The sequence below is a fragment of the Armigeres subalbatus genome, chromosome 2 (assembly GCF_024139115.2).
Source record: "Armigeres subalbatus isolate Guangzhou_Male chromosome 2, GZ_Asu_2, whole genome shotgun sequence".
In the NCBI taxonomy this organism is placed as follows: Eukaryota; Metazoa; Arthropoda; class Insecta; order Diptera; family Culicidae; genus Armigeres; species Armigeres subalbatus.
The window spans coordinates 36,151,383-36,175,017 of NC_085140.1; the positions used below are offsets into that span (position 1 = coordinate 36,151,383).

Consider the following 23,635-nt stretch of genomic DNA (forward strand, 5'->3'; position numbering starts at 1 on the left):
TTTTAACAAGCGCCAGAGCACGACGTTCGCATGGATCCGCGGGCATTGTACCCCTGGCGGTTACAAAGACATGGCTCAGGAAGACTATCTATGATTAGGACTGGAGCAGGAGGACATCTAATACTTCTGAACTGTGAAAACTTAATAGAGAATTACTGAGGCATGGGATGATCTTCCCAACCTGAAGGCCCAGAAAGTTTTTTTTTCTCGGCTCTCACACAGTTTTGCTGAGAGCCCAATCCGAACAACGTGTGAAATTAGCCAAGTCCTCAATACTGTCGAACATTTTAAGGTTCTCCCAAACACACGCGACGTGACAAACGCGACGCGATTCTATCACTTGGCGACAGCGATTCTGTCGCCGTTGGTTTGGAAGTGTAAATAGAACATTGCCTGCAGCGACCCAACGATAGAATCGCGGTGACTAGTTGTCGCGTCGCGGCGATGAAATCGCTTAGATCTGGGGGAGCCTTTAATTCGAACGGCATTCGCGACGCATTAGCGAATAATCAGAGTAATATTGCAGCCCTAACTTTTTTTCAGGGATGGGGGCTTGTATAGATTTCATCACGGAGGTCCTGTCGATGCATACCTGGGACCTGGTCCAGAGATGCATAACTGGGACTATTAGTGCCACAATCGGAGGTACACCGGCATCCCCATCTCCAGTATCCGGGCTCCCGGGTACTTCAACTCGGGTCATAATTCCTTCCCAAATTGCAAATTTCATCAAGGTCAGTTGAGGGGGTTTCCTCCACTTAACTTCCTTACTTATGGATCCTGTACACCTCCGGTGGACGACCCTGCCCCACTTCCGATCCCGAATTTCTGTTGCTATCGGCCTCTGGTGACAACGACGATGAAGCTCGTTGTTTGAGATTCAGTTGTGAGGCCACCAGGACCGAATTATATACCGCATGCATCTGTTGATGAACACCTGCAGCCGTTGCCCGAGTAGCACATATGTTACATATAGATCACAGTAACTTATATGTGACCAGATCCAGTCACAATTAGGTTGCTGCAACAAGATTCACTTGAATTGTGCTGCTTGGGTGAGTGTTCTTCGCTAATATACACCATGTTTCGCTAGCGTATAACAGCACGGATTTCACGTTAGAGTTGAAAATTCGTATTTTGGTGCGTTCACTTATCTGTCTGTTTTTCCAGATATTTCTTAAACTCGCAAAGGCAGCCCTTGCTTTTTTTATCCGTGTCGATCTTGGTACCGCTGTCTGACGCCATTTGACTACCAACATATTGCCCGAGTAGCACAACTCACACTGATTTGGTCACAGCAACTGAAATGTGACTAAACTAGGATGCATATAAGTTACTGAAGCATCTCTGCAACATGTGTGCGGCTTGGATGGAAGCTTTCAACATTCTCCACTGGTTGCCCGGCTACTGTGAAACTAGAAGGGGTCCCGTGTTTACATCCAACGATTTGGTTTTGTTGACATTGATGACTAAGCCTGCCGAAGAGGAGCGCTCGGCAAGGTCGTAGAGCTTACTCTGCATATCAGAGCGCCGTTTAGCGAGGAGTGCAACGTCATCAGCCAATGATTGAGGCGATCGAAAGCTTTTTCGTAGTTAATGAATACCAAGTAAATGGACTCTTGGAATTCGTTGACCTGCTCCAGAATGACACGGAGCGTGACAATATGGTCCACACAGGACATAATATAATCCAACATAATCTGCGACTATTGGTAGCCAGCTGAATGTTATTTAGTACTGTCATTCTGAAAATTCGAGACCTTTATGATTCTATTCAGAAATTCCGTGTTGAAAAAAAAAAACACATTAATAAAGTTAAAAAAAATATATTCAGAAATTCTTACGAATTTGATGATACTATAAAAGGCATCGAACATCCTCAAGTGGCCTTCAGCTGTACTAAATAGCTGAACATTTTTTTGAACTCTCAGTGGTGTTCATTAACTTCTAAGATTAGCTACGGACTGCTTGTGAGTGTTTTGCCAAGCCCCTTAATCTATTTTATTGACTTTTAGGTGTTTGTGAAAATTCTGAAAGTGAATCAATAATCTCGTAATTTCATCAACTTAACTACTGTTAACTCGATTCCTAACGATTCTTACATAATTACAATGAAAAAATATACTACAACGAACAATTTAATTTTTAGAGCAACACATTATGAAATTTATTAAAAAACTGATTATTAATTTGTTTTTGATTCCATGGCAGATTTTTAGAAGAAATATATACAGGAGAACATTTCATTTGGAATTTGAAAAACAGATAGGTAGGGTAAAACGACCTATTATGGAGGGGTTAAGCACCGCGTCAGAACAAAATTGATTTCGAAAAATCTTTAAAAATTAACTGTTTCTCTTTTTTCACATTGCAGTAGTCGAATAAGATAACTCTAAATTCGTAAACATTATGTCAATTGTGCAATACTTTTGTTGTTTTGTTTTGTTACAATAAAAACAAACTACCGCAATAATAGGACGCAGTTGTTTATCGTTGCGATATTTTTTGAAGGTCAGTCCTATTGTTGCGGTATTGCGTGTATTTCTTATGGAGAGCGATACCACAACAATAGGACCTTAGCACTACCGCAATAATAGGCTCAAAGGATGCATTTTTTTAATCAAAAATGTTGATTTTTCATCATTTCGAACGGAATTTTGTCAAACAAAAGGTGTTCTAGCGGCTGATTCGAAGAGTTTTAGCGGATCCACAATTATTTTTGATGCTGTTATATCCAGAATGGACTATTTTAACACTACCGCAACATTAGGACATACCACAACGATAGGACGTTTTACCTTATGGTCACTGTTCCGTTAGCGTCCTGATTATCACAATTTTTTCGGGAATTTTTTAAATTGAATATTCACTTGGCTGGACAAAAGATCAATTTGGTGTAGTGAGTGTAGTCAGGATCGTTTGGCAGAAAGTCATTCGACCGAAAGCCATTTTGCCGTATGCTACTTGGCCGAATAATACGTTAGACCAAAAGTCATCTAGTCAATTCCATTTGGCCGAATTGGTCATTTGGCTGATACGGTTATTAGGACGAAAATGTTATTTGGCCGAAAGCGATATACTGTTCGTATGGCCGAAAATTTCGTTTGGCTTAATAGGTTATTTGCCCGAAAAAGATGTTTTGCCGTATATGTCATTTGATCGAAAAGGCTATTTCTTCCAACGAGTTAGGATAGAAGTTGTTTAACCGAATTGGTCATTTGGTCGAAATTGTCGTTCGATCGAGATGGTCGTTTGGCATAAAGGAACATTTGTATAAAAATACCGAAAATGTCGTTTGGCCGAACAGGTCAATAATTCGAAAATGTCGTAATATTTTGTTTGTCCGAACCATGGTGATGATATTTGTGAAGAAAGAAGTGAAAAATGAGGAGTGAGAAATGGAAAATTAAAACTGTTAAGTGAGATGTCTCACCATTCACTTCTCACTCGTCACTCCTCTTATCTAACTTCGCACAGCGAGAAATGAGAAGTGCGAAGTGCGCGATAAGAAAAGAGAATGGGGAAAAGATGAGCGAGAAGCAATAGGTCTCACTTCTTACTACGCTTTACTCACTTTTTATTTTTAACAGAGTGAGAAAGGAGAAGTGTGAAGTAAAATGTGAGACGTCTCACTTTGCAATGATAACTTATCATTTCTTACTTTTGACTTCGAACTACTCGTTTCTTATTTCTCACTTCTCAATTATCATTAATCACTTAACATTGTTCACATATACTATTAAAATTAACTTCTTCTTCTTCTTCTTGGCATTACATCTCCACACTGGGACAAAGCCTCCTCGCAGCTTAGTATTCATTAAGCACTTCCACAGTTATTAACTGCGAGGTTTCTAAGCCAGGTTTACCATTTTTGCATTCGTATATCATGAGGTTAGCACGATGATACTTTTATGCCCAGGGAATTCGAGACAATTTTCAATCCGAAAATTCGAACATTCGAACCCAGCCACCAACGAATCGAACCCAGCCACCCTCAGCATGGTCTTGCTTTGTAGCCGCGCGTCTTACCGCACGGCTAAGGAGGGCCCTTAAAATTAACTACACGGAAACAAATGCATACCCACAATCATGAATAAAAAATCATGAAATTATGAATCATGCCAGTTTATGAAATCATGATTATAATTCATGATTTCAGGAACATTATTCATGGTACTACGCAACCTTCAACAGTCGACAAAATGCATAACCGGTTATACTTCGAACACTCCCTTCTCAAGAAGTGAGAACGGCTGAAAGGTAGCACGCCGGACTCTCACTCGGTGTACTCAAGTTCAAAACCCCTGTTGAACTTTTTTTTTATTTTTCGATCTCAACAACCAAATCGTAACGCATTGGTTGCGTTACGCGAAAATAAATCATGAAAACACGTTGGATTCATGAAATCATGAATTATTTTCTCATTTCCGGGAACGGATTTTTACCCGTGTACGATTAAACTTGATCAGCCAGCCGCGTGATCGCTGTTTTTCGTCCTGAATCGTTTCGTCCAGATTTTATTTCCAAAACCAAACTATAATGATTTTGAAGTACTGGCTCCAAGTTTCTTTTCTGTCAATTAATTTAATTTTTTATTTTAAGTTTGCTTACGGAAAATCTCTAGGTTGGACCTAAAAGTGGTGTTTTCTGCCTTTTTCCCATAGGCTGTCTGTCTTTTTGTTTCGGCCTCCTCTACGACAATCGAAGATCTGATAAAAAATCAAAATTCACAAAAAAAAACAGTATAATCCACCAAGTGTGTATAATAAAATGTTACGAGAATAACACATAGCCGTACAATTACTACGTAAGCCCTTATGGGGGAGGGAGGTCCGCCATTTTCTTACGATCCATATAAAGAAAAAACAATTTGTATGGGAAAGAATTTATATGGGAGGGATGGGGGTCGAAAATTCCATCATTTCACATTTATTTGCGTTCATTTGAATGTATTGCAGCAGCTTATAAAATATACGGTTCTGTTTTATTTTTCCAAAGGGGGGGCACTGGGGAAAAAGAGAGGAAAAACAATGTTTTTAATGACTCTGGAACGCAATGGCCGATTGAGCCAATTTCAATAGCAAAAAATAAGGCAACATTCTGCGTCCATTGCAACCTGTTGCAAGCAATTCGGAAAAGTACAAAAAAGCGTGTCTCACAATTTCTGTACACCCACACGTACATACATACACACATACAGACATCACCTCCAATTCGTCGAACTGAGTCGATTGGTATATAACACTATGGGTCTCCGAGCCTTCTATCGAAAGTTCGGTTTTGGAGTGATTCTTTAGCCTTTACGTATACTTACTTAGTATACGAGAAAGGCAAGAAGGATTAAAACAAAATGATTCTGGCTGTAACATATTATCGAAATGCATGCCCTCGATTGATAACTATGCGAAAGTGCAAAATACTGAATTGGGAAACGACAATATGTAAGCTAATTTCCAATAGTCTTGCAGAAGCTCATAAGAAAAGAAGAAATAATTGCGAGTTAGATCGATTTTTAAAATTTTTAGTTCGCAATTTTTTCCTTGTAACCTTTTAACTTTGAACTTGTCTTGATTTGAAGTTTTGGAATTTAAGACAATTTTGTTAATTGATCAATTTGTTAGCGAATAATATGACATACAAAACCAGCGCTAATTTTGTAATGTAAAAAGATAGTTTTTAAAATTGAGCTAAGGGAGAAACATCTATTAATTATATCAAGCTACAATTAACCACTTCAAACCCTTCTTTCGTATATCACACTCTCTTTCTCTCTAGATCTAAGATGACCTTACAGATGTGGTTAAAAATAGAGATAAATGCTATGACATGAATAAGAATGGAATCGTAAAAAATCGTGTTCGAGAATTGTATTTTTATTGGTTTGAATTTTACCAGAAAACAGATTATAAAAAATGCAGTAGAAAATATATTGTCATAACCCCATTTGTCATTTCAATAGAAACGAAAGAAAATATAAATTTTCAAAATTCCTAATAGGATATAGGTATTTTTCGGAAGGGTAAGAATTTAGAGACTATTTCAATTCAACCGAAGGTTGCTCAGTAAATAAAAACGATGAAACGTGATTCATTTCCACTTGTTGAAAGCTATATAATAATTCATAACACCCCATAGCACATGGATTAAGTGGTTCTCCGTCCGGTACCCACTTTCTCGGCCCGGCATCCACACGCCAGCACCACATGATTTTTTTTATAAAAGATTCCAAGAAACCGCACCAACAACGGGCTTGCCTTAGTTTCACTTCACCGCACTTCAGATCCGCGAAACGGTTAAAGTAAAATCACACATAATCCTTCGACTCGGAAGTGCCACTCCCCCAGCTATGAACCAGCAGAAAACGACACGACAAGGACGAAGTGGGTGAGGACCAGATTTTCACGGTTGAGCGGGCATAAAGAATAAAGACATCATACGTTGCCTGTTGCCTCCGGACGTGAGGCGTTAGGAAGCTGTCACCGAGCCGGACCAAGCCTTGAGGACGTGGTGCGGTATGATGATGCGTGTGGGGGGAACAAGACCAAAAGTCGTCAACCGCACACAATACACACACTCCGATTTCCTTCGGATTTCCAGGATTGAGTCAGAAGCAGTGGGAAACACCGGCCAAGTTGCATCCAAGAAAAAAGGAGTCCGAATCAGAAGACGACCGGAGCGCGAAGCAAAGAAAAGAGGAAATTTCCGTTTTCTTCAAGTCGAGCCACTCAAGTTCGGCTTTGCGGTCGTCCCTGGCGTTTTCCAAAGTTCTCGTTGGGGGTCGATGGGCAGCGGAAGGAAATGAATCGTACGGCATCTGTCACGTTCAGCAGCAGCTCTCAACCGGCAAAATTGGCGCGAGAAGTGACTTGCGACGAGGACCGTAGTGGGGATGTGGAAACGAACGGCAGCACTAGAGCGCAACAAATCATACCGGATTGTGTGTGGAGAATGGCGTATTATAGAGTAAATGAGCAACTGTGGAGTACGACCGACGTCGGGATGATCTATGAGCGGAATAAGTAGGATAAGTGGGTTGTAGCTGGGAATGAGTGGTCACGGTTTCCGATAGCAACAGGTTGCTTCAGAGCTTGCGGGAAAGTGTTCTTTGGGGGTTCGTTTGATGAATAGAACAATTGGAAGAAGTATAAACGAAAGCGACGAAGGTTACGCTCGATTTATCAATCATCGTATACGAGGTTTTCAGACAAAATATATGGAAGAACAAACCACCACCACTCTTTCGCCTAGGAAATAGGTTTGAAATTCCCGATTGAGCCAAGATTGACAGAAAATGCAGTTGGAGTATCAAAGAACAATTCCACAGATCAATTTTACTACCATTAAATAAACTTTGTTTTTGGCTGCAACAATGCCTACCTTACAATTTGGTTTTGTTAAGTCGAATAACTGTTTTGTGACCAATAGCATTTTAGTTTCATATTAATCAAAACAATTTTAATATACCTAATGTATGATACTGCCATCCGTCTTTTTATTTCATCTTCTCAAAAATCAAGATGTCAAGATGTTTTCATTCTTGAAAAGAGTTGTTTACGCAGATATGTGCTTCCCAACAAACAATTTCAGCTGAATAAGCTAGTTTTTTAGTCGAAGAAAGCTATTTTTGGTTGAATGATCGCTCTATCAGCTTTTAATGCAAAAATATTTTATGAGAGATCAATAAACTCCATTTGAAAAAATTTAAAAAATAAAAATTTCGTTACTGTTTTCTCGAAAATTAGCAAATAGTGTAGAGCATTCCAGCTGAAGAGCTTCGATTTTACCAGCAACTGTGCCAAAGTGTTAATTCTGTTTCAGAAGCTTTAAAATAAAAGTTCGATGTGTAGATCCTTGGCTTGCAACTTCATGTTCAACTCATTGAGAATCAACCGTCTAAGACGAGTTAAGTCTTCTCCATTTAATTCCACTGATAATTGGTGGAATCATATAATATTTTTTCATTGAGAATGTTTGGCGATATCTACTAGAAAAGCTAAGTCACTCACTTATTCAGGATCATTCGGGTCGAATATTAATTTTTCTCCATCTTGTGAAGATGAAAATAACCTCTCAAGCATGGTACCATGGCTCATTCAACGAACTTTCCAATAATCCAGTAAATCTCTGTATTCTGCTTCCATTTCTGTCAACATTGTGGGGCTTGAGTAAAATGCCTTCAGCGTGTTACAATATATTCACACATCAGCGTGCCAATCGGCGAGCAGCAAGCCATGATCTTGCCTCTTCCAGTCAGACCTCCGCGGCGTGCACACACATCTACGGAGAGTCGCCATCATAACTTCGTTTCGGCCATTTAGGGCCACACATTTTGGCGATCCTGCCAGTCTATTTTTTGGATCCTGTCGCTGATTTCATGAGGTGAGTTGAATTCAAGTGGTTAAATTGTGACGAGTGATATATTTCAGTTTGCAAAATCACAAGGCACGTCTCGAAGACCGTCGAAAAATGGTTTGTGGTTTGCTAAACCACAAGAAGCGTCTCGAAGACTGTCGGAAAATGGTTTGTGGTTTGCTAAATCACAAGACGCGTCTCGAAGACCGTCGGAAAATGGTTTGTGGTTTGCTAAATCACAAGACGCGTCTCGAAGACCGTCGGAAAATGGTTTGTGGTTTGCTAAATCACAAGACGCGTCTCGAAGACCGTCGGAAAATGGTTTATGGTTTGCTAAACCACAAGACGCGTCTCGAAGAGCGTTGGAAAATGGTTTGTGGTTTGCTAAATCACAAGACGCGTCTCGAAGACCGTCGGAAAATGGTTTGTGGTTTGCTAAATCACAAGACACGCCTCAAAGACCGTCGGAAATTTGTGGTGGCCCGTCTGAAGACCGCTGGAAAAATGGTTTGTGGTTTAAAGAACATTAAAGCATTGCAAAATTACAATGCATGTCTGGAACATTGGTGGAAATGGTTTGTGGTTTAGAAAACGGTAAGGCGTGTCTGAAAGGTGACCGAAAAAAATGTGTTGTAGTTTGTGAAACTACAAGGTGCGCATGGAAGACCAACGGAAAATGGTTTACGATCTAGAACAGCGGTTCTCAACCTTTTTCTTGAGAGGTACCCCTTCGAACTTTTGCATGATTTGAAGTACCCCCTCACGAAAGTAGGCTTCCAATTCTCTTGAAAACCTAATTCCGAGCCTTTTTGAAGGGAAGCTCCTTTGAGTTTTTGAGTCCCTTTAGAGAAAGCTTCCGCGCCTCTTTATTAGAGGTTTCTGAGCCTCTTGTAGAGAGGTTTCCAAGCCTCTTGAAGATTTTTCAAGCCACTTAAAAGGAAGCTTCCGTTGCATATTGAAAGAACGCTTCTGAGCCTCTTAGTAGTATGCTTCCAAGCCTATTAAAAGAAGAATTCTGAGCTTCTTGAAGCGAGGCTTCCGAGCCTCTTGAAAGGAGGCTGCCGAGCTACTTGAAAGAAGGCTTCCGAACCACAGATGAGGCTTCCGAGCCTCTTGAGAGGAGGCTTCCGAGCCTCTTGAGAGGAGGCTTCCGAGCCTCTTGAGAGGAGGCTTCCGTGCCTCTTGAGAGAAGGCTTCCGAGCCTCTTGAGAGGAGGCTTCCGAACCTCTTGAAAGAAAGCTTCCGAACCTCTTGGAAGGATGCTTCCGAACCTCTTGAGAGGAGGCTTCCGAACCTTTGAAAAGAAGGCTTCCGAATCTCTTGAAAGGAGGCTTCCGAACCTCTTGAAAGGAGGCTTCCGAACCTCTTGAAAGGAGGCTTCTGATCCTCTTGAAATGAAGCCTTCGAGCTGCTTGGAAGAAGGCTTCCGAGAAGCGCAAAAGGATGCTTCTAATCTTCTTGCAACGAAGCAACCGAGTTTTAGTGAAAAAAAAAACATTTCGTTCATTCGACGTTTTTTTTTGTTTGATCTCTTGTTCCGCAGCCCTTGATACCTTCATTGTGCTGGTTGTGACAATTGGGATTTATTGATCGTATTACATATCGGGACTGATTTGCGATTTGGGCGTAACTTATTTTGTAAACAAACATTGGAAGGCGAATTCCGGCTACAGCAAGCATTTACTGAGAAAACCACGGCATGATAGAATAGGCTCTCCTCTATCAGGTAAGGAAATTAGTTTTGGAGAAAAAAGCTTGCAATCTATGGAATAAACAAAACAATGTTTGTTTACAAAATAAGTTACGCCCAAATCGCAAATCGGTCTCGATATTATGTACAATATTTCATTTCATTTATTTAGTTTACATCTAAACAGATAACACTGAATCAACAATTTGACGCCACAATACACGGTTCGAGGCCGCATCTCCCCATCAACGGATACGCCTCACGCTCGCCAAGTCGTTTTGCACCTGGTCTGCCCATCTCGCTCGCTCCACGCTGTCTCGTACCTGCCGGATCGATAGCGAACACCTTTATTGCAAGGTTGCTGTCCGGCATTCAATATGCCCTGCCCATCGTACCCTTCCGGCTTTAACTACCTTCTGGATACTGGGTTCGCCGTAGAGTTGGGCGAGCTCAAAGATGGTCCTAAGCACCCGTCTCTCGAATACTCCGAGTGCTGGCAAGTCCTCCTCGAGCATTGTCCATGTTTCATGTCCGTAGAGGACAACCGGTCTTATTAGCGTCTTGTACATGACACATTTGGTGCGGTGGCGAATCTTTTTCGACCGCAGTTTCTTCTGGAGCCCGTAGTAGGCCCGACTGCCACAGATGATGTGCTTTCGTATTTCACGACTAACATTGTTATCAGCCGTTAGCAAGGATCCGAGTTAGACGAATTCCTCGACCACCTCGAAGGTATCCCCGTCTATCGTAACACTGCTTCCCAGGCGGGCCCTGTCGCGCTCGGTTCCGCCCACAAGCATGTACTTTGTCTTTGACGCATTCACCACAAGTCCAACTTTTGTTGCTTCACGTTTCAGGCGGGTGTACAGTTCTGCCACATTTGCAAATGTTCGGCCGACAATGTCCATGTCATCCGCGAAACAAATAAATTGACTGGATCTGTTGAAAATCGTACCCCGGCTGTTACACCTGGCTCTCCGCGTGACACCTTCTAGCGCAATGTTGAATAACAGGCACGAAAGTCCATCACTTTGTCTTAGTCCACGGCGCGATTCAAACGAACTGGAGTGAAAAACTAACGTCAACGGCGTTAATCGTTGATTAACGCTAACAACCCTGGTTGGGACCTGGTATTTACGGCATTTTTTAAGGATTTGCCGTACAGTAAAGATCTGGTCCGTTGTCGAGCTTGATAACTTCCCACGAACTCATTCACTAATGGTGACATACGACGGAAGATGATCTGGGATATCATTTTGTAGGCGGCATTAAGGATGGTGATCGTTCGAAAGTTCTCACACTCCAGCTTGTCGCCTTTCTTGTAGATGGGGCATATAACCCCTTCCTTCCACTCCTCCGGTAGCTGTTCGGTTTCCAAGATTCTGACTATCAGTTTGTGCAGAAAAGTGGCCAGCTTTTCCGGGGCCGTCTTGATGAGCTCAGCTCCGATACCATCCTTACTAGCTGCTTTATTAATCTTTAGCTGTTGAATGGCATCCTTAACTTCACTCAAGGTGAGGGTTGGTTGGCTTCCATCGTCCGCTGAACTGACGTAGACATCTCTTCCGCTGCTTTGACTTTCACTGCCAGTACTCTCAGCGCCATTCAAATGTTTCTCGTAGTGCTGCTTCAACTTTTCGATCACCATACGTTCGTCCGTAAAGATGCTCCCATTCTTATCCCGGCACATTTCGGCTCGCGGCACGAAACCTTTGCGGGATGCGTTGAGCTTCTCATAGAACTTGCGTGTTTCTTGAAAACGGCACAGCTGTTTCATCTCCTCGCACTCCGCTTCTTCCAGGCAGCGTTTCTTCTCCTGAAAAAGGCGGGTCTGCTGTCTCCGCTTCCGTTTATAACGTTCCACGTTCTGCCGGGTACCTTGCTGCAGTGCGACCGTCCGGACTGCGTTTTTCTCCTCCAGAATCTGTCTGCACTCTTCGTCGAACCAATCGTTCCGTCGACTTCGACCCATATACCCGACGTTGCTCCCCGCTGCGTCATTAATGGCTGCTTTGACTGTATTCCAGCAGGCCTCAAGAAGGGCCCCTTCGAGCTCACCCTCTTCCGGCAACGCTGCCTCGAGATGCTGCGCGTATGCAGTGGCGACATCAGGTTGCTTCAGTCGCTCTAGGTCGTACCACGGCGGTCGTCGGTACCGAACATTGTTGATGACGGATAATTTTGGGCGCATTTAACCATCATCAGATAGTGGTCAGAGTCGATGTTAGCGCCACGATATGTCCTGACGTCGATAATGTCGGAGAAGTGCCGTCCATCAATCAGAACGTGGTCGATTTGTGATTCTGTCTGCAATGGTGATCTCCAGGTGTACCGATACGGGAGGCTGTGTTGGAAGTAGGTGCTGCGAATGGCCATATTCTTGGAGGCGGCGAAATCAATTAGTCGTAGGCCGTTTTCGTTCGTCAGCCGGTGAGCGCTGAACTTTCCAATAGTCGGTCTAAACTCCTCCTCTTGGCCAACCTGAGCGTTCAAATCTCCTATGATGATTTTGACGTCGTGGCTTGGGCAGCTGTCGTACTCACGTTCCAGCTGCGCGTAGAATGCGTCCTTATCATCATCAGTGCTTCCGGAGTGTGGGCTATGGACGTTGATTATGCTGAAGTTGAAGAACCGGCCTTTGATCCTCAACCTGCACATTCTCGCGATGATCGGCCACCACCCGGTCACGCGCCTTTGCATGTCGCCCATCACTATGAAAGCTGTTCCCAGCTCGTGTGTGTTGCCGCAGCTCTGGTAGATGGTATGATTACCTCTAAACGTTCGCACCATTGATCCCTTCCAACAAACCTCCTGCAGCGCTACAATGCCGAATCCACGGTCCTTGAGCACATCGGCGAGTATGCGTGTGCTCCCGATGAAGTTGAGAGATTTGCACGAACCAAGTTTCCAGTGGTCTTCGCCGATGGTTCCGGTCCGTACTCTCTTGTTGATTGTTCGTTGCGTATGTTTTTTTTTTAAAGGCTGGCTTGCAGAGCCTGACACCAAACCCCCTAAATTTCCAGAGGACCATTCTTCCTTATTCCCGGTGGACCATGGTGCACAGTTTCACTTAGAGTCCCTCGCTGGCTTTCGGACGATGATCACCCGCCACTAACATGGAGAACCGACGCTGTTGTGAGCCGATCCTGATATGGAGAACAGACGCTCAGTAAGATTTGCACATCCGGAGAGGAGCAAACCCCCCCCTTCCCTGTCACATACGACCATAGTTCCCACCGGGGTTGGTTACCCGATCTTCCCTAAGGTTGCTCGTATCCCGGCCAGGACCACGGGGAGGTAGGGATAGGAGTTGCTGGGTAAGAGGCTAAGTACCTCAAGATGGGGTCTATTTTATTCCTTCAGGTACGCGAAGTACCAATGGTACGCTTTACCCAGCTTTTGCAGTGCCAATATGTACAATATAAATTTTTGAAATAGAAAATACACAATTATCAAAACTTTTTTAATGAATTTTGATTGAAATTGAATAATATATCCGCCATTACGCATTTTTGTCAGAGGTACCCCCTAGGGCCAGCGAAGGTACCTCCAGGGGTACATGTACCCCAGGTGGAGAACCGCTGTAGTAGAGGAACGGCAGGAATGAGCAATAGGCAAGATTTGGGGTGATGACGTCTCGAATTTCTTCTATAGTTTTGCAGCGAACGCAAACTTGGATGGGAGGACGTGAATCGCGTTCCAGTTGAAGATCGTATCGTCCAGTGGTTCTTGTCATTTGACTCTTACAGGATAAATTTTTGGACTACTCACAGGAAGTTCTCCTGTATTGTTTTTTTTCAAATAAAAAAAGCAAAACAAAATCAAATTGAAATTCACCACACAAAAAGACTTGGGCTCAATACTGGTTTCTTGGGAAAAGTGTCTCAGAAAAATTAGAAGAACCATTTGAGCAGCTAATATTTTTTCGCGGGAAAGGTCTATTGAATTACATTAAATAGCCCTGATCATACGGGCTTATAAACAGACCATGAAATCTTCAAATATGACCAGTTTTAAATATGACAGCCCAACATTACGCTTTCGGGCCACCAAGTTTTTTCAACAATAAAAAGGGGGTGGCTGAGGAGAGTAAGTTTTGCATGTACATAAAATAGTAACTATTCCTCGTGATTTAAATAAAAATTGTAAGCAAACATCTTCAAAATCCTCCGAGATACATGGTTTTTGAGAAATAAAAGTTCGTCCTGGGCATTTACGGGCAATTAATTGAACAATTCATGAGAACATTTACGCTAATTGCCTTATTTCCTTTCAATTATTTTGCAGGTGCATTCCTTGTTCCTTACTGTGTGATGCTGTTGGTCGGCGGAATTCCTCTCTTCTACATGGAACTGGCACTGGGTCAGTTCAACAGGAAAGGTGCTATCACCTGTTGGGGCCGTCTAGTACCTCTTTTCAAAGGTTAGTGGTTCATCGTTCAAACGTTTAAAAACGAATCAAGCAATCTATACATTTCGTTTCATAGGTATCGGCTATGCGGTCGTCCTCATCGCTTTCTACGTAGACTTTTACTACAACGTGATCATAGCGTGGTCGCTTAGGTTCTTCTTTGCTTCGTTCACCAGTCAACTGCCTTGGACACTGTGTGACAACTCCTGGAACACGATCCTGTGCAAACCGTTTGAGTTCGGCGGTCCCAACAAAACTGCCGCGACGGCAGCAGCAGCGTCGGTGACAACTATCAATGGAACGGTAGTCAACACGACCATTGCCTTGTCCAACGAAACGGTTAAATTTGCCTCGGCAGCGTCGGAGTACTTCAAGTAGGATGCGAATCAGATTAACTTGATTGAATGGTAGTCTTATTAACTTTATTTTAGTCGTTACATTCTGGAATTAGACAAAAGCGCTGGTCTTCACGACTTGGGTTCCATCAAGTGGGACATGGCGCTGTGTTTACTGGCCGTATACCTGATTTGCTATTTTTCATTGTGGAAAGGGATCAGCACTTCGGGAAAAGTGGTTTGGTTTACGGCTTTGTTCCCGTATGCGGTGCTGTTGATCCTGTTGGTTCGAGGAATCACACTTCCAGGATCGGCCGATGGAATCAAGTACTATTTGAGCCCCCGGTTTGACATGATCGAGAAGCCGGAAGTGTGGGTCGATGCCGCCACCCAGGTATTTTTCTCGCTGGGCCCTGGTTTTGGTGTGCTACTGGCGTACGCTTCATACAATAAATATCACAATAACGTTTACAAGTGAGTAATCTGCGGAAACAATCCAAACCGTGCAATTCAATGACGAATTCTCAACTTTCCTTCCACAGGGATGCCATTTTGACCAGTTTTATCAACTCGGCCACCAGCTTCGTAGCAGGATTTGTGATTTTTTCGGTGTTGGGATACATGGCACATGCCAGCGGACAAGACATCGAAGACGTTGCGACCGAAGGACCCGGATTGGTTTTCGTGGTTTACCCAGCTGCCATTGCTACCATGCCCGGAAGCATCTTTTGGGCGATGATTTTCTTCATGATGCTGCTGACCCTGGGATTGGATAGTTCTGTGAGTTTTCTTTAGTTTTGAAAGATGTAATCGATCACTGAGATTTGTTTTTATTTTAGTTTGGTGGATCGGAGGCGATCATAACGGCCTTGAGTGATGAATTCCCTAAAATAGGACGTAATCGGGAAATATTTGTGGCTGGCCTCTTCACGTTGTACTTTTTCGTGGGACTTGCTAGTTGTACGCAAGGTGGATTCTATTTCTTCCAGTTGTTGGACCGATATGCAGCTGGATATTCTATATTGATTGCTGTGCTGTTTGAATCTATTGCTGTTTCATGGATATATGGTAAGTACTTTCGGAAACTAATGCTATTTCATACTTGTGTTGCATTTGGAAAAGTTTCGTATTTGATCGTTAGCTCAGTTTATCTGATGAACGGCAGCTAAAATATGTCATAAACGTATAATCGAAAATTTAAATAACAAATGATGAAAAAAAAAAAACAGTAGAAAAGTAGAAAAAAAAAATACTTTTAGATCATTTTTAGTGCAATATCTTTGTTGAACTTCGTAATGGTTCTCCCTCTGCGGGTGGAATTCGGGTGGTCTGTATTTGATCTCCTTGGTGTTTACCGATGGCTGTTTGGTATTCTTCCAATCGGTTGAGGGTTGAAAGCTTGGATTTTTATTCACACAATACGACACAAGAGTTTATTTCACGGCAACATTTTTATTTACATTACACTAGACATTTTAACACTTTATTTCGAAGACTTACATTACATATTACAACTTTATCAATTTAAATTCATTTATTACAAAATTATCGTTCCCTAACATTTTTAATTACATTACGCTAGACATTTTAACACTTCGAGACCTTTATATTTACTCAAAAGTGCATTTTTGTGCTATCTACGACTTATCACTCGCTCTTCGGTTGATCATAATCGAGGGGATTGCGGATGGTGAAAGCTGGGTGAAAGTACAAACATACTCCCCAACCCTAAATTTACGGAATTTTGGAAAGAAAAAAACCTCTTCGATCACAGGACGAATGTTTTGGTAATCTAATTTTTAACTACTCCTCTTATTCAGCTGGTTTACACGATGGAGGCAAAATGCAAAGTTTCTCAACTGCGCGCTTTGTTAAACCGGAAGTGATCTTCAGTGTTGCTTTGCTACCCTATAGGGTAGGTATAACTATGCCGTCTGCCCCTAGATGAACCCCCTGTATCCGTCCCGTCTGTCTACTGTAATGGAGGCATGATGTCTTCCCTGACGACGACGAGTTTCCCTACAGTTATCGGAACAGCAGGCTTCCACCGTTTAACCTTTCCTTGGAGCTGGGAAAGATATTCCGTTCTTCATAGGAGTACTCCATAGAACAACTGGAGTTTTTGCTGAATTAGATGGTGCTTCTTTAACCGGTTCACAGGCACCTCGGAATAATCTTGATCTGGTATCTGGTGTAGCGGTGCTCCGACAAGGAATTGACCGGGAGTTAGTGTTTCCAGATTCGTTGGATCATCCGACATAGGAGTTAGAGCCAAAAGCGTCAACAGATCTTCGTGTGAAACGATGACTTCTCCTAAAATGAACGAACGGCTGCTTCCCAAAGGTCTCCTAAATGTAGAGCCTGAACAATTCTTTATCATACGTTCCCGATGATCTTCGCTGCGTAGAAGCACGAAAAGTTCCTTCAATTTGTTTCGGGCACCAACAAAATTGGTCCCGTTGTCAGAGTACACATCCGTACAACGTCCTTTCCTCGCAATGAATCTTCTAAACGCCTGAAGGAAACGGTCTGTAGTAAGGTCAGTCACAAGTTCTAGATGAACTACCTTCGTACACTCTGCTCTGAGTGAACATGGCCTGAAATAGACGGGTCTGAAGTAGTCTGCTCTTGTCCTTGAGAAGGGTCGTGCTACTGTTACCCGTGCTGCAGGAAGTTCACCCATAAACTGCTCAACTGAGTTCGGTTTTGTCCTGAAGCACTGTTGCCTGACAGTTGGGGATCGTTCACTAATTACGTAAGCACATATAGGGGGAAGGGAGGTCTTTCATTTTCTTTCTCTTCATACAAACAAAAAATTATTTGTATGGGAAAAATCTTACAAGGGGGGATGGGGGTCCGAAAAACCAGAAAAATGCTTACGTAATTAGTGAAAGACCGCTTGCTAGAAGTAGTTGAGGGTCGGCGTGCAACAGTTTAAAATGGTAATGCCGAAATACAAGCTTAACCAGCGGATGACTTGCCAGCAGAACAAAGGGGTGTTTAGTTGCATTCACTTCATGTGAGTGCTCTAGCCTTCCACCGACTTGAATCACGTTATCGCTCGATAGCTGAGGATTGAACCAACGAAGTGGTGAGCCTCTCGGGACACTACTCTTCTTGGATAATGCGGACCACCACGCTGCACGCATCGTATGACTGCCAACTCCGCCCTTTTCACCTCTTTTGCTGGTATTAGGGGCCCTCCTTAGCCGCGCGGCTACAAAGCAAGACCATGCTGAGGGTGGCTGGGTTCGATTCCCGGTGCCGGTCTAGGCAACATTCGGCTTGGAAATTGTCTCGACTTCCCTGAACATAAAAGTATCATCGTGTTAGCCTCATGATATACGAATGCAAAAATGGTAACCTGGCTTAGAAACCTTGCAGTTAATAACTGTGGAAGCGCTTAATGAACATCAAGCTGCGAGGCGGCTCTGTCCCAGTGTGGGGATGTAATACCAAAAAGAAGAAGAAGAAGAAGAAGAAGAAGTTGTTATCAAGTACGTCGGACCATCTAGACTCCTTATTCGATCTCTAAGCCTTGCTATGAATCGCAACAGATATGCTATGCGACGAAGCATGTCGGTAAACGATGAGAACTTCGCCACGTACCATCTTCCAAAACATTCTTTTTCTAGTACTGCGCAGTGTGCGACAAATCTTCATATCTCTTCTTCAGCCTCCTCCACAGAATCCTCTGTAACTTGGAGTGTTTCTGTTCCAGCTTCAGCCACGGGGTCCCTCCCACCACAGCTGGTTTCCATGAATTTGTTGCGGTAGCAATCCTCTCGTGGTCAGGTCTGCAGGATTATCTTCTACTTGAACATGGTTCCATGCACAATTCTTCGCCGCTTGTTGTATTTTCGCCACACGGTTCGCTACAAAAGTATTCCATGTAGCTGGTACTGCCTTTAACCATTGTAGTACGCATGTCGAGTCAACCCAGAATAATGTTTCCGCTTCTATTTTCAGTGAGCTGAACACCTTTTCTCTCAGCTGTGCTGCTAACAATGCTCCACAAAGCTCCAATCGTGGAATTGACTGTGATTTTAGTGGAGCAACCTTAGATTTTGAAGTAAGCAAAGCAACGTAGCTTCTTCTAAAATTGTCTGTACTTCGGACGCAAGTCCCGTAGGCAACCATGGAAGCGTCCGAAAAGAAATGTAGTTGAATACTTGTTACTCCTGGTATCACAACGCATCGCTGAATACTAATTTCATTCAAAAGCGGGATTTGCCGGTGAAGTTCCATCCATTATTCACACTACCTGGCCCCATTCTAGCTTTTGTTACCCGCTAGCTAACTTCGAAGCTAGGGAGGGGAGACAATTACAGGGTTGTTTACCTTAGTAATCACATACCACAGACGCTCGCGGGCAGCAGGGACCATGTCCAAGGGCTTGACGACCCCTCCCCAGCCGTCTGTGAGTCAGGGGGTTCTGCCTAGGAGGTGGTGGGGTTATCAGGGGGCGCTGTTAATTCCCTCCCAAAAACCACATATCCGCAAGCAAACCTTATCAAGCGACCGTGTGCCGCTTAAAGCATACAAGCCCCTAACCCCGAATCCCAAGGTGTCAGGCGACCCGTGCCGAAGGGATGAATGGCCTGGGGGGTGAAACAATTAGCCAGGTCGTTAACGGAGCCTGTGGAGGTTCCACAGAGTGAGGGCTGCTTCGGCGGCAAGCGGGTGGCAGTGGGTGGTACCCAAACACCCCCAAGTGGTGCACATGTGGTGCAAGCGAATGGGAGTTGGGGGTATTACTCGTAATACCCCACAGAGTGAGGACCGAGTGTATGGGTGAGCACACAAGTAAGTCTCGCATGGTACGCATGGTCGGTAGTGTTAGAATGACTGAAGTCTGGTGAGGCCTGGCAGGAGTGTCGGGGGGCAGATACCTCTGCGGCACCTCAGAAGTAGGGGACACGAAAGTCTCGCTGCGTCTGGCAGGAGTGTCGGGGGGTTGATGCTTCTGCGGCACCTCAGAAATCGGAGACATGTAAGGTAAGTGGTGCCACCCCGTTGCAGGATGGGGAGACCATCACACTGGCTGAGGACTATCTGGGCCTCGAAATGTCAATAGGTGGGTGCTGCCTACAAAGTACCTAACGGTGACCTGTTGGCAGTATCAAAGCCTGGGTAGGTGAGTGTTAGGCACGCCTGACGTGCCGGGTGTTCCACGCCCAAACGATGCACAGGAGGTGCACAGAGTGGATAAAAATGGGAGATGGGGGTATTATAACCCCCACTGAGTAAGTGACCGAATGTCAAAGAGAGTGGTGCACAAGTGGTGCAAGCGATTGGGACTGAATGTATGAGCGAGCACACAAGTTAGACTCGCATGGTACGTATGGTCAGAGTGGCTGCTTGGGCAGTAGTGTGATCCGGCTGTCAGGGACGGAATGAGTGAAGTCTCGCTAGGCCTGGCAGGAGTGTCGGGGGGCAGATACCTCTGCGGCACCTCAGAAGTAGGGTCACGAAAGTCTCGCTATGACTGGCAGGAGTGTCGGGGGGTTGATGCCTCTGCGGCACCTCAGAAATAGGAGACATGAAAGGGTCTGCCTCGTAGCTGAGGTAGGAGCGGCATAGGAGCCACCAACCTAGGGTCGCCTCCGGCTTGGTAGACAAGTGGTGCCACCCTGTTGCAGGACGGGGTGAACACCACACTGAGTGAGGACTGTCTATGTTGTGAGATGGCGGCATGGGGTACCCCCTGCAGGGTACCTATAAATTGGTTCCTTGCAGTCATTCAAGCGGCATAGGCAGGTGAGTGTTGGGGCACATGTGGTGCCAGTGTGTCTTGTGCAGTGCAGTGTGCAGTGTTGCATGGGGAGTGTCGAAGAGTTGAGGCGCATACGTGCACTTGTGTACGTCATGGAGGGGGCGCAATGCCCAATAGTCATCCCCCCGAAGTATTGCTTAATTGCGGGCCGGGGGAATGACTGGAGAGGAAGGAGTTGGTTTTAGTGGGTCGGGAGTGGTGATCCCATCCCCACACTACCTGGGTTCGCCTCCCCAGGTGTCTGTTTGCAGATTTCCATTACATTCGGTAAAAAAAAAAAAAAAAAAAAAAACACCACAGACGCTCACGGTACTACTCACCAATAGCAGGAGCTACACACGCACGTGTGTCGCGCAACACGAACCCACCTGTGTTACACGATCGAAAACCTGCCAAACAGTGTCGTACCTAGAAGACTCAAAAGCTGCTAGAGGAGAAATTCTACAACCAAAACACCATAGGCGAGGCTTGACGACTCCGAATTGAGCCCGGAAAACGATGAAAGGCAAAAAAGGTGGAGAAACCTAAAGGGCTGCGTAGTTTTAATAAATTTGTTACCTACACGGCAATCTGTTTTACATGCTTATTTATTAAACCTTTATACTGGTTGGTGTGACGTCATAGGGTTTTGGAATGGGTACTTGCGGTTTATGGTGTCGGGCTGGTGTTTAGGCGGCGTAGGTAACCGCTAAGGCTTGCTGACGATGGTTGTAGATGGCGAGCGACATGCAGAAGGCTCTCGATGATTCTGCATATTCGACGATGGCTTTTGTCCACGACGCGACGTTCTCAGGTATCACACCGCGAGCACTGATGTCGGCTGGAGCACTGGACAATCGCCGAAAGTGTCGGCCTGTTCACGAGATTTTCTTGGTCAAATCCCACCGTGAATTCTTTGGACGGATCTGCTAAGAGTCGGATGATTGCTGACCTGGCGGGCGGGCTTTGGTCGGACGATGGCTTTGGTCGAACGGTGCTTTGCGACGAGGAACGAGGTGGCTTTGGTCGGGCGATGGCTTTGGTCGAACGGTGCGTTGGTCGTGCAGGGCGGTGGCTTTGGTCGAACGGTGCTTTGGTCGGACGATGCCTTTGGTCGAATGGTGCGTTGGTCGTGAAGGGTGGTAGCTTTGGTCGGACGATGGCTTTGGTCGTGCAGGGCTATGGCTTTGGTCGAACGGAGCCTTGCGACGAGGAACGAAGTGGCTGGTCACTGCAGTAATGGCGTCGGGGCCTGGCCCATGCGTGGCTCCGCGGCTCTATTGGTCCCTGGACACTTGATCGAGACAATAATGGGTATCGCACTATGCACAATGGCGAAATGGCTCGAACAATAGTTGTTAGGCCACGTGCGAGGCGCTCTCGCGTCCGTATATTCTCTTGTTCGGCACCACCTGGCCCTGGGAACTGAAGCACGTCTGCTCTGTGGACACGCCACCTCCGGCACCGCCAAAAGGGCACAAAAAGACTAAAAAAGCCCACAATATGGACCTGACCCAATCTTTAACGCCTTGTGACGCCACGCTTAACAATAATCACCAACAATAGTACCATTCAATAGTATTTTTACCTTTTTCCTTGCTTCACACACGCACACACTTTTCTTCAGCTTCCCTACTTCACAATAGCCACTATTGCCGACTCACTTCCCTAATGCCGTATCTATTAGAGAGTACACTTATTTTAGAATTCTACACTTAGTAATAATTATCAAGAACTTACAATTAATATTATAAAACCGACGCGCTACTACTCCGACAGGAGTTTCGGACAGAATAATCATCCTGAAGACGATAGCTTAGTTTATAAGTAAGTATGATTGGTAGCGACAGAACACGAAAAGTTACATAAAGTGTATTGTGTATGGCAACCCTTCCATCATACACCACCTGTGGGTCGATGAAAGAAATACGGTGAGCTTTTTATGTTTTGCTCACGCTCAAACCGCTCTAACTGAATATTACTCACAGTACTTACAGTATTCACCGCTCATATTAGTGCGACGGTATGGGGCTCATATTGGGGGCAGCAGGGACTATGTCCAAGGACTTGACAATCCCTCCCCAGGCCATCTGCGAGTTGTGGCGCCTGCCTAGGATGTGGTGGGGTTTGACAGTGGGCCCTGTTAAACCTCTATAAAAAGCTGCATGTATCCGCAAGTAGGCTCCGCCAAAGCGACCGTGTGCCGCTCAAAACGCACAAGCCCAAGTCCTGGTGTTAGGTGGGACGCTAAACAGCCCTGACACGATGGCCCTCCGGCGAGACAGGAGGTTTGCGCAGGCCCAATAAGCCGCCTGGAAAACCAATAATTACGAACAATATAAGAGATAATGCGACTCGATATAATCGGCAAAGACCTAGGCGACGAATAAAGGATCACGATCAGCTTGGAACATGGAATTGCAAGTCGCTAGGTTTCGCAGGTTGCGACAGGATAATCTACGATGCATTACATCCCCGCAACTTCGACGTCGTAGCGCTGCAGGAGATTTGCTGGACAGGACAGAAAGTGTGGAAAAGCGGGCATCGGGCGGCTCTCTTCTACCAAAGCTGTGGCACTACCAACGAGCTGGGAACCGGCTTCATCGTGCTGGGTAAGATGCGCCAACGCGTGATTGGGTGGCAGCCAATCAACGCAAGGATGTGCAAGCTGAGGATTAAAGGCCGTTTCTTCAACTATAGCATCATCAACGTGCACTGCCCACACGAAGGGAGACCCGGCGACGAGAAAGAAGCGTTCTACGCACAGCTGAAGCAGACATACGATGGATGCCCACTGCGGGACGTCAAAATAGTCATCGGTGACATGAACGCGCAGGTAGGAAGGGAGGAAATGTATAGACCGGTCATCGGACCGGATAGTCTGCACACCGTATCGAATGACAACGGCCAACGATGCATAAACTTCGCAGCCTCCCGCGAAATGGTAGTCTGAAGCACCTTCTTTCCCCGCAAAAATATCCACAAGGCCACATGGAGATCACCTAACCAAGAAACGGAAAACCAAATCGACCACGTTCTAATCGACGGTAAATTCTTCTCCGACATCACGAACGTCCGCACTTACCGCAGTGC

At 44.8% G+C, this 23,635-nt stretch overlaps 1 protein-coding gene across 3 annotated transcripts in view; it reads left to right on the top strand.

Annotated features, from left to right (window-relative positions):
* Positions 1-23,635, top strand: part of LOC134218455 (sodium-dependent dopamine transporter) — a 123,937-nt gene that overhangs the window by 93,162 nt on the left and 7,140 nt on the right. For all 3 annotated transcript variants that reach the window (XM_062697459.1, XM_062697460.1, XM_062697461.1), the window contains 5 exons: positions 14,330-14,464; positions 14,529-14,826; positions 14,884-15,261; positions 15,330-15,567; positions 15,627-15,855. In XM_062697459.1, coding sequence (XP_062553443.1) covers positions 14,330-14,464; positions 14,529-14,826; positions 14,884-15,261; positions 15,330-15,567; positions 15,627-15,855 — 1,278 coding nt within the window. The remainder of the gene's footprint in view (positions 1-14,329; positions 14,465-14,528; positions 14,827-14,883; positions 15,262-15,329; positions 15,568-15,626; positions 15,856-23,635) is intronic.